General features: G+C 44.9%; 1 protein-coding gene across 10 annotated transcripts in view; it reads left to right on the forward strand.

Annotated features, from left to right (window-relative positions):
* LOC118102696 (nuclear factor 1 B-type) overlaps positions 1-12,142 on the forward strand; it is a 72,196-nt gene that overhangs the window by 8,226 nt on the left and 51,828 nt on the right. For all 10 annotated transcript variants that reach the window (XM_035149072.2, XM_035149073.2, XM_035149071.2 and 7 more), the window contains exon 2: positions 1,535-2,066. In XM_035149072.2, the coding sequence (XP_035004963.1) occupies positions 1,535-2,066 (532 nt within the window). The remainder of the gene's footprint in view (positions 1-1,534; positions 2,067-12,142) is intronic.

The following is a 12,142-nucleotide window of genomic DNA, read 5'->3' on the forward strand; positions in this document are numbered from 1 at the left end:
ACATTTGTTAAAAATTATGATTTAACATTTGTAACCGGGAGCAGAATTTTATTGGCCCAGAGCTGGAAATGTGTCTTGTCAGAGGAGCACCAGCAGCGGTCACAGATAGGGAGTGGATTTCTGTGGTTTCCCCTGCCTGTCTGGCTGCCTACAAAAAGAACAATATGTGGTTTAACTCTTCAAAAGCCTGCTCCGAAAAGGGGGCCGCTTACACTTATTAGATTTGACATTTTAACGACCTAAAACAAAGATAAGTCAAAGTTTTTCGACTCCTCTCGCAGCTGCTGTAATTTCTGACGACTCCTAAATCATCCGTTCCGCGATCCTGTACATTCCTACACCTACGGAGAACAAGCTCTAAGAGATTACTATAATTTGTTTTAGAATTACTGATGTATTATTGATGTGCACAGCCTGTAGGCCAGTGAACTTCTGGTTTGTTGTGGAAATTAATGTTTGCATTTAGCTCTTAGGATCAAGACAAATTCTGTCAAATGAGCACGGCTAACGTTTTCTCTTTTGACTCATATTTGCTAAAAAGAAATCAGTTTAGAATTAAAGATTATGTGGAACAGAGTGTACTGAGGATTAATACACAGAAAACCCATATAAAAAAGGGCTGAAAATATTTCCCCTTAAATTGAGATGAATATCTGGTAATTGATGAGGAGAATAAGTTTCACAAAGACATTTCTTATTTAATTAAAAGAAAGAGAAAGCATTTTGAAAGTAGGCTAGGGTTTTCACTGTCACACCTCAGGGTTTTGGAATGAAGCTGGGCGAGTGTCATTCCGTGTGTTAACCTTAACGCCTGAGATGATTTGGCACAAACTTCAGAATGAATCCTAATTTAACCTTTGTAGAATACCTTTCACATGGTTGCCTTTCACACCGCCTCGCTCCTCTGCTTGTGTTTTTAATACAGTTTTTGTACGTTCGACATGCGTACAACGATGCTCTTTGTATAGTGCCCCGGAGAATGGGAATCTCTTCAACCTCCTATTTAAGTGACTGCAAACCCTCTTGGCCCTCGCGGCTTCAACTCCATCCTTCGTGAAAAGTGCGATAAATTCACGTTGGATTGTGAATAGTTTGATAAGAGAAATACAACTGCAAGGGGCGCATGCTCTCTGTTGCAGCAGCAGCACAGGCGTCCCGCTCAGAGCATGCTCGGGAAATGAGAGCGGAGACTCGAGTGCATTCAGTCACCGGGCTCGGTGCTATTGTAGTGCTGGCAGTTGGTATAAACAGTGGAATTTCCTTGTCATAGCCGCAGTACATCCAGATACATCCAGAATGGTAAAATCAGTTGTTGCCGTATGAAGAGAAACTTCTGGACTTAAAGCCGCTGAAACTGCCAATAAGAAATTATGTGGCTCATGATGAGGAATTGTTTATTTGTGGTCTGGCTTCCCCTCTGCCTCAGATTAGTAGCTGACTAAACCCATATTTCTTCTTCACGTTTGACGACATGAGTCTCTGATTAAATTTCTCTCCTTCTCTTTTCCCTCTCCTCTCCCTCTGGATGCTCCAGGATGAATTTCATCCCTTCATCGAGGCACTTCTCCCTCACGTCCGTGCCATCGCCTACACGTGGTTCAACCTCCAGGCCAGAAAGCGCAAGTACTTCAAGAAGCACGAGAAGCGGATGTCCAAGGATGAGGAGCGTGCGGTGAAGGACGAGCTCCTGAGCGAGAAGGCCGAGGTAAAGCAGAAGTGGGCGTCCAGGCTGCTGGCCAAGCTGCGTAAGGACATTCGGCAGGAGTACCGGGAGGACTTTGTCCTCAGTGTGACGGGCAAGAAGCACCCGTGTTGCGTGCTGTCCAACCCGGACCAGAAGGGCAAGATCCGCCGGATTGACTGTTTGCGGCAAGCCGACAAAGTTTGGCGTCTGGACCTGGTGATGGTCATCCTCTTCAAAGGCATCCCTCTGGAAAGTACAGACGGCGAGCGCCTAGTCAAGTCTCTACATTGCACCAACCCAGCACTTTGTGTCCAGCCACACCACATAACAGTATCGGTCAAGGAGCTGGACTTGTTTCTAGCATACTATGTCCAGGACCAAGGTAGGTTCCAGCTCACACTGTCTGTGTTTGTGTCACTTTGTGGGTGTGAATGAAGCCTCGGCAAGGTCAAGGGTCACACATGTTACTTTTTGCCAGCCTAAAAATCACCACTACACATATTTAAAAGAAACATAAACATAAAAACCGTGACATTTAGTGCTGTAAATATACAGCGTACATTTTTATGTGGTTCAACTGTGTCATGGTGAAACAAAAAGCCAATCTGTAATCAATACTAACATATTTTAAATGTATCTTTGCTCTGCTAGCGCCTGCTCATGATCAGTTATTATTCAGTTGTGGTCGAACACACACACACACACACACACACACACACACACACACACACACACACACACACACACACACACACACACTGCACAGCTCGTATTAAATAGAGACATTTGTGTAAAGTTGCAGCCCAGACTCATAACTCATAATGTAATTTTAGTTTTTTACATGTATTTAAACAGCATATTTAAAAAAAATTATCTGAAGCTGTACTTACTGGGTTAAAAAATATAGCCTCCATCCCCATAGTGCCCATTATATAACATTGTGTCATTTTAAAACTGTCCTGTTGTCCTCAGAACAATTTAAAATCAGATTCCCCTCATTAAAACAGGTACTTTACACTCAGCAAACTTATTAACTAAATTACTAACCAACAGATTACTGACAGAAGTCATGCCAGTTTGGCAATTCAAAGTGTGAATCACCTTTAAGCCTCCATTAATATTTGCAGTAAAGATCAGTTGTAATTTCTTTAAGTAAACGAAAGATATGCTTGTAATGTGAGCAAATGGAAACCTGTCTTTTCTTTTAGTCTTTGTGAAATCTGAATTGTGCTTTTTTTCAGCAAAGTGGGAAATTCGAGGTTGAAAAAACTAAACAATCCTGGTGCTGGAATAGTATTTGACGCGTGCTCATTTTTCGGAACTATGGTTTTAAAGCAATTTCTTTTATTTTTCAGAATTGAATTGTCATAAATGTATTTTTTGCATCGACATGGAGCCAAAAGAATCCTGCATACTCATGATGTCGTGGCATATTCTGAGCACATGAGGTGACGTCCAACACGGACAATTCGAGCCAAAGTCTATCACAGGACATTCTTTTTATCCTCCGAAATATACATTTTAAGCCAGGAACACAAAAATGATGTCAGGAACACAAAAAAAAAGACAAATATTGCACAAGTACTTCACAAAAAAACCAACGTTAAGATAGATGATGAATTACCTTATCGATGCTGCTTTTTAATTCTTATTCACACATCAGATCTAGATAATTTTTTCTGAATTAAAGGCCCCTTGAACCACTCATTCAAAATGATTATTTTTGGTTCCTATAAAACAGGGTTGTGGCAGCACATAAATAAATATCAGTCATTAATGTCTTTTAGTTTTGAACTTCCTCCCTTAATCTTTTGTCACCATAGGAATCCTCTCCAATCGTATTCCTCTGTGAGATTCCCCCTCCGTTAAAATCTGTCGCAGCAACACTGAACAACCACCAGTGCTCTGCCATTGAGGGAGACACGGTGCTATAGCTAGCTCATTGTCATCAAACCTTGAGCGCCATTTTGTGTTTGATAAGTGCCAGGGAAAGCAGAAGGCACAGCACAGAGACAATAATGGTTGCCACTGGCACCGGGGTTGGCATCAGACCCTCTTTTGTGTCTTTTGTCGGATGCCACCACCGCTTCTCTGGTTTGCATCTGCTGCATTTTTGAACTGTTCAGCACCAACATGAGAACGCTTCTCCCATGCCGTTTTTTTTTTTTTTTTTCATATTATGCACAATTTGGACGGTAAGTTAGCGCTCGCATTTTAGGCTACAGACGATATTTCACCAGCTTTTATTTTAGGAAAAATGTGTTCGCTCGGGAGGAAGGGCATATTATTGGCAAGAAGATTCATTTTAGTGTTTTAAATGGATGGTGAACATACTGTTCTCATTCAACATCGCATCGCACATCACAGCGATTATCACCGAAACTTTGGCAAATACAAAATAGCATTCTTTTACCGGGATCGCAGTGAAAGCGATGATTTTTTCCCCCGTCTCCTTTTCCGTTTTTTGTAAGCTACAGCGTCTTTCTCCTTTCTCCAAGTTACCAAGCAGTGCCCACTTCCAGACAATGCAGCCATATTGTGTGGTAGCGTGCGGCACGGCGCCATTTTGTTTTGCACCGTGCCAGGGAGGCAGGCAACTCACCAGTAATGGTTGTTAGAGGTTTGGAGGTTGGCATCAAACCCTCTTTGTCTGCTTGCAGCGTGCCTTTGATTCGTTGGTTGGCATCCGCAATGCAGTGGGCACGTTGGAAAGTTTTTTAGACAGTGGCAGAATGGAAGCTGCTGCCTTTGTTCTGCTGCAACTGCACGAAACAAACAAACACACAATCGAACACAAAGAAAGTGGTAAACAGCTCTGGCCGAAACAGAACCTGCCGTTTGTGCGAGGTGCTAGAAAAAATAAAAGCGCCCTAGCGTGGTTTAAAAATTGTTCTCCCTGCTCTCTGGCACCTCTGCTGTGTTGTGTAATTAGATAACTCAAAATATGTTCCTGCCCTTCCTGCCCTTCTTTCTTGTTCTTTTTTTTTTCGTGGCAAAAATCAAAAAGTTCGGAGCACATTTGTCCCTGATCCTGGTGGGCTGCTGCTGCCTGAGAAAGGTCGGCGGGTTGGCAGCGAGTGCGCGGGTTGAATTTAGAGAGGGCACTCAGCCCCCTTGTTCTGGGGCACAGACGCATTTAGCCAGGCAGGGCTGTAGCACCCATGTGCATGCCCAGATGAATGCCCGCTGGGAAGTAGGCTGGGGGCTGGGAGTGGGGGTTGTGGCATCCATTGTGCCAACTGGCTGCCTGTGTTCAATACAGGGCCCTGGCTTCTCACACACACACATATACGCCCACACACACACACATATACGCCCACACACACACACACACACACACACACACACACACACACACACACACACACACACTGCCGTTGAACACCAATTTTATCTTTAACGGATAAAACAAGGGGTGCCATTCTTTTTTTAAAAATCATTGCCTCTGCCCACTAGATTCATATTTTGCATATCCAGTTTGACAGATTGATGGAATAGCTGTAACAAGGCATGAAGATAATCGTCATGTTAGGACATGTCAGAGCACTGTGGGCCTCGCTTGAATCGGCTTTTAGCTGCTCGTCACTATCTCTACGACAAATGAAGGAATGTAGGTATTGTTCTTACTGAAAAGTCTCGGATCTGCTTATTTAAATGTCCTGTTCTCGTTACACATGCGCACAATTAATAAAATGTGAGGATAAAATAATTATGATTAAAAAAAATAATCAATCATGTCATCAGATTTAGAGGAATCTTGGAAATGGTCTTAAACAACCTCAGCTATAAATTAATTTAGAAAACAAGGAGTGGTAGTAGGTGGTATTAGGAAATACAAATCATTTCTAGCATATTGAGTTGAAAGGGGATTACCTCATAACCAGTGACAGAAAGGGAATGTCCAATGGCAGACTGCAGAAGTCAAGGTCAAGCAGCGATACCATTACTCTGGTGCTGAAAGTTAACACGGCCGTAAAACATCATTACCTTGACCCCCGCCCCCACCCCCCCATCCGTAACGCAACTTTTAACTTTTTCTTTTTTCACACTGTCATGATAGTTTGTGCAAATGGAGGATTACCCCTGCGTACATGCTGCCACGTTGATGGAGACCCTGTTTTACGAGTGTCTGACTTAACCTTCGGCCCCCGGGTCATGACCTTTGCAAAGAGATGTGGCCGGGTGTCCTCTGAAGTTTAATTGAGCAAATCAGATCAGTGAAAACGCACCGTCGTGGGCCCAGGGCACGTGGAGGAGAGGGACTTTTTTTGCCTGGGGGGGATGGCGGTCAGGGGAGGGAGGCGTAAGCCCCCTTGTTGACCTCCTCAATCGGGGTCAAACCGCGGCGGTCGCAGTATCACCGGTGGTCTCTTGGCAACAGTTTTTACTCCTCTCCCCCGCCAATCCTGGTCTGGCTGGTGGTCCCTTGGTTCGCTGGCCTAAGTGAGGGGGAGTATTCACCAGTGACCCCATGCACCACCCCACACCCACATATCCTCACTCCCCTCTCCGATCCCTCAGGCTGCGTAGTCTGGCTGGTCCCTATCTTCAAGACTGGCCATTGCCCGCTCCACCACTCCGCGTGTGGTAGCTGTTTGCATCTTGTTTTCCGCCCGGCTGCCTCGGAGGCTTTGGTCAGGCGGCCAGTGGCAGAGGCCTGACCTTCTGGGTCACAGTGGAGGTCTGTGACTAAGCACAACATCTATCCCTCCCTCCCTGCATCCCCTTATCCTCCTCTGCCATCAGGAATCACCCCTGCGGCACACAGCCCGGCCAAATGACTCTCTCACTCCTTCTCGCTCCCAGTCTCTTTTCTTCTCCCACTGCCCGGCTTTCCCCTCACGTTCCAGACTCCGACCATGACAGCTGTCCCAAGGCCCAGGCGCTTGGCCAGAGAAATAGCGGCTGGGTTTGTGCCAGAAGTGTGAAACAAAACTTGTTGTAAGCACACAGCGTTAAGGACGCTACTGTTTGCCTTCTCTCTATTTTGGTTAAGTCGAGTTATTCAGCTTCCTTTTAATTTGAAGTTTTTTTTTCCGAGGGAGATGATATTGGGAAAGAAAATCTCAGGGATGGCTCTTTCAAAAGCTGTGTGGAATTTTATTCACGGACATAAATTTTAAGCGCGTACGTTCAGAGCAGATTCGGCGGGACCGTAAAATAAAAAACCCTGGGAAAAGCCTTAACCGATGACTCCAGAGCCATATAGAAAAACTCTTCAGAGTGAACTGCACAACCCTGTGCTTAGCTTCCATTCTGGCTCCCTTATTAGTATGCAATAGAGCCTGCGGTGTCTGGCTACCTCTCTCTCAGAGCCATAACCTATCGAACACATTCTCTCAATCTAATCCACTTAGAACTCCCTCCCAGCTTCACCGCTTGCCTTATTGATTTCCGCTTCCCACTAAATGTCTTCCCGGTCCTTTTTCTCTTAACCCGGGAGCTATTTATGTTTTGCAGTGATCTTTCTTTCTTGCTTACTTCTTGCTTTCGTCTTTGCTTCTTCTTCTTTTCTCTCTCTATTTCTCTTTCTCTCTCTCTCTCTCTCGCTCTCTCTTTCTTTCTTTCTTGCGCTCCTCCTTTTTTTCCTCTCTCTTTCTTTCTTGCGTCAGTTCTTTCTGTCTGAATGCCTTTGCTTCCTCCCCGGGATCTTTGGTTGTTTGTGATCTCCGTCTGACTTTCCTCTGCCTTCTTCTTTCTCCCCTCCTGCTCCTTCTCAAACACCAACCTGGGTGCAGTGCATCCAGGTTGCCTGGCTCAGTGTGAAGCTTGTGTTATTAGCAGCAGGGTTTTGCTCGAGCAAATACCTCAAGGCTTAAACAGGCCGTGTTACCTCCTTAGCCCTCTTTTGTGTGCCATGTGTACATAAATCTCCATGGAAACAAGGCAACTCGGAGCAGAGGCCACTGAGAAATGTGGATGCTTTCTTTCTCTGCAAAATTTACAACTCTCTTTTTGCTCGGCTGCAGTGTGTTTAATTCGCTTGTGTCACAGTTTGCACTGTTGCATCCGTCAAAAAAAAGGAGACAAGACCTTTCTCCGGCATTCTGAGGCTCGGGCATTGTGTCCAAAAGGGCTTTTCTTGTGTGTTTCAGCAGGAGACTCGGTTTTGCGTCGGTGTCTACACTGCAGTTTGTGTCATTAGTCTATGGTTAAGATCTCAGCTCCACCACACTTTCCCAGGCTTTTGGGGAGGACCCCAAATGCATTTCAAATCCCCCTGAGGCCACTTGACTGGAGGACCGGCACCTCCCACTCCTCGCGGATAGATTCCCCACCCCCACCCTGTCTGCCGGTCCTCCCAAATGAAGACAAATGGGTACATTCACCCCCTATCCCAGGCACTACACTGTACCTCACTGTCCTGCCTTTACAAAGCAGGCTCTCCCTGCTGCCTGAGTTTCTCCATCCAGTTGCTCCCCTCTCTTCACTTTAACATCACACAAGAGTAACTGCCAGAACAACTTTATGTTAGTGAGCAGGGTCTTTAGTGGAAACAAGGATTTAATTCCAGACGAGAGAAAGTTAGTTTTTTTTAGATTGAGGATTCATCTTTTTTTTTACATTGCGTTTTTTTTTACAACTCAGCCTGGAGAGAAAAGCACCCTCAAGTGCAAGACTGAGACTTTCATGTAAAAAGCCATTCCCCTTTACCCAGGAAGAAGGCTTGTTAGGAACCAATGAAGGGGAGAAAAAAAATGAGAAGGGGTAGTTGGTGGGGTGTGATGGGGAACTTTGGGCAGGGACAGACAATCAGAGTGGTTGCCCAGGAGACACTAACTTCTGTGTGCAGCACCCCCCGCCCCGCTCTGCCCCATCAAAGTCTTTTCAGTCCAGACAGGGCCGATCAGTGGCCCAGAGTGATGGTTGTCTCTTCTTTTGTCTGCGGGTACAGTACGTCTCATCACTGTTGGCTCGACGAGACCTGAGCGGGACAGAGAGAGAGAGAGAGAAAGGCCTGGCGGTGCAGCACGAAATGTACTTTTTGGGTGGGCGCGTTGCAGTTTTTTAGGGTTGGGGGGTTGGCGTTGAATCCCCAGAGGATTTCTCCCCAATGTCAGTGCAGCGGGTCAAAGTAGGGATGTGGCGTCTGGGGCTTGGGAATGGCCTGCTCGGGGACGGATTCATCAGCGCCCCATTGAGTTGTCAAAGCGAGCCAAAGAGTTTCCACTCCTCCCTCGCATATGTCAGGTCCACGTCTGAAAAAAGCTCCCAAATTTAGAAACCAACTCTCGATCAGCAGAAGATGCCATAATATTTGGCGTAGTAAACAGTGCGACCCCCCCAGCTTGTTTGTAAGAAATGTTATAGAACAGTAAAAAAAAGGCAAGTCGGGTAAGAAAATCAAGCATTTACATTTTTAGCACTAACAAACATGTTGTCGTTTACGAAAGGCAACATTGGGGCTGTATGTGATTAAAGTGAGCCGTATAGAGGGAGTGGCAGGAGGAGAGGAAATATGGACACGATGTTGATTGCAACAGCATGGAAATCTCATATCTCAGGACTCCCAAACCAGCAGATGTTACAGATTTTCTATACAAGCACTTCCTCCATTGTGACAGAGAGATTTGGTTCTCACACTGCGTCTTTAAATCCAGGCATTAAAACAGCAACGTGATGGAGTGAATACATTTAAAAATTGTGGAATGCACCTTTTCCAAATGTTCTCCCGTTGAAGATTTCACATAAAGAAATGAGACAGAAATTCCACAGCAAATGATAATTGCTGTGAATGAAAATTTTAGATTTCGTTACACAGATTTTGTTTACACATGTTGAATTGAACTCTAACAAGACTTCCCTTTTGCCTTGACTTCTTTCATTAGATTAAGGCTACATCCATACTGCTACTCGATCTTTTCGGTTATGGCGTAGCCTTTGCTGATTCGTCAGGCTCCTATCACAGGACCCGCTTCCGGAAGAAAACAGCCGGCTTCGTCCTCGGCTATCAGTGCAGAGCGCAACATGGATAATCGATTAAAAGCATTGCTGACCCTGTTGACGTTGCTAACAGCTGTTGTGCAGTTAAATTCAGCATTTAACCGTGATATAACTTCTTGCATGTGTAGGAGTCAATCTGCAACTAACAATCGAATGCTTCGTGTTTACATCGGCACGTGCATGCGCAACGTACGTGGGCGGTCACGTGATATGCGTTTTCAGGCATGTTTGTACGGAAGGTGATTGAAACTGCTGCAGAGCCAAATGCTCGGGTGGACAGAGATTGGTTGAGTTTGAAATCGCCTTTCCAAAAAAAAATTATCGTATGTGTAACCAGAGATTTGGTTTTCACATTAAATCTTTGTAGTGAGGCATTAATACAGCAAACCGAGTATAAAACGAAAACTTTTGCCAAAGTTTGTGCTGTTGAAGTTTGTCACAGAGATAAACAGTAAGATTTAACACTAATCCCTATTGCCATGACTAATCTCATTGGATTTAGATATTTTGATTCTTTTTATCTAGTGGGAAACACTTTTCCGATTTAGCAATGATGAAATAGTTTGGCCTCCGAAACTGGACAATCTCATCCAGTGCTGTCTGGATCTTGTGATTAAAGTCTGCAGCAGCACCAGCAGGATGGTTAATGAAGCCCATTACTTTTACTGGGGAAAGAACAGGCCTTGTTACCATGGTGTCTTCTGAAAAGCCTATATGATCGCTCTCCAGATAGCTTGAATTCTTTTCAAATTGCCCCAACTCTCTCGACTGGCACCAGGCTGCAGCTGGTAGCTTTAGCTGCGCCGACTTTTTTGAAAAACCCTTCAAATTTTTTTTTTTACATGCAAACACATGGGGACACGTGTTTACACTCATACGCCCAGATACACGTGCATGCAGAAAAACAAAATCATGAAGTCATTTACTGCACACACGCTGCAGATTATTGCTCACTTCAGCTCAAAAAGACTACATTTAGATTCTATGAACCGCAGCCCCTCAACAACAGCGGTGCTCGAGCGTCTGGCGGGCAGAAAAAAACTGAAAGTGAGAGCTGCTTTAAAAGCTTGTTCCGGATTTACCATGTCAAGATTGTAATTAGGCCTCCAACATGTGCTCAGACCTACAACCCACAATTACACTGTGGATTCTTACCAAAAAATAACTCTACTCCACCATCCCGCTCTTAAAACGCCTACATTACCAGGGAGGTTTGGCCAACGAGGGGTCAGCAGGCTATAACAGTCACTAGCTCTTTTGTTGTCCCACTGATGCCTGTCTAATAAAACGCAGACCCTGGATAATTTGAACTGTGTCCAGTAGGGCCGTGATGTAATAGTTGATCTTCCCTCATTGTTTTCACAGAGTTGTTTGCAACCTGTGGTCTGGGATTTCTACAGGCTTAACAGAGCTTTTTAAGCAGTTATGATAATGGCCCCAGTTGACCTACAGATGGCTAAATGAGTAATGCTCAAACTCATCATCTCTTATGGGATCCCAGCTGAGTCTGCGTGGTGTTTCCCAAGAACATCTTTATCTGCTTATGCAGCTCTGTTTTACAAACTATTAGATGCTCACTAGACATTTTCTCTCCCCTTTTTTTCTGTAAAACCACTGGCTGTAACTTGGTTTGCCATGTGTGTCTTGTTAAGGGCAGTTATGACAAATGGCAGCAGCTGTACAAACTAATCTCTCTGTTGCTTTCACACATGGCGCCCAATTAACAATGGACCACTGTGGGGCCCTAATCCACGGTGCAGCCATCCTCTGGTCCCGCTTGCCGAGCCAACTGCCCCAGGAGACTCTTTTACCCTGCGCTCCAGCTCGCCAGCCTCTAACTCCATTCAGATTGGAGGTGGCGAAGGCCACAAGGCGTTGGTGGAGACACGGTAGTCACCTTGTTTGTCTCCGTGCTGACAATCCTGGTTCCCGACGCTAAAGAGCCTGGGTTTTATTTGTCACTTAGGAGTTCACTGGGATTAGGTTGCAGCCTTGAGAGTGTGTACGGTACATTTGAGCGTTTGGACTCAGATGATCACATGCACATATGAGCTCACGTGCAAATTCAGCTCGAGAGAATGCACTAAAACTCATGCATGCAGCTGATAGATTTAGCAAAGCGAGGGGCTCAACAGGTGGGTTTGCATTTGAATGTATGTGTGATGTAGCTTTCCTGTCAGTGTGCATATTTCCAGTAGTTGCATGATGATAAACTGCTGTTTCTTTGGGCCTCGTATAGCTCGATGCATTGTTTAATGCACATCAAGTGTGGGGGAGAGAGCATTCACTTCCTCTGCAGTCTTATAGGATAATTTACAATAAGAAGGCAGGGGGATGTTAACCCACACTCTTTACTTCATGGTTTTTTTGTAACTCTGGATTTATCCTAACACTGCTACTAAAAACAAAATCCATGCACTTTTCCAGGATAGGTTTCAATGTGTGAAGTCCTTCTCTCTGCCCAAAAGTACGTCATGAGTGCTTTTCACAGCCCTGCTAAAATTCAATTTTAGA

Source organism: Hippoglossus stenolepis, chromosome 23 (assembly GCF_022539355.2).
Source record: "Hippoglossus stenolepis isolate QCI-W04-F060 chromosome 23, HSTE1.2, whole genome shotgun sequence".
Lineage (NCBI taxonomy): Eukaryota > Metazoa > Chordata > Actinopteri > Pleuronectiformes > Pleuronectidae > Hippoglossus > Hippoglossus stenolepis.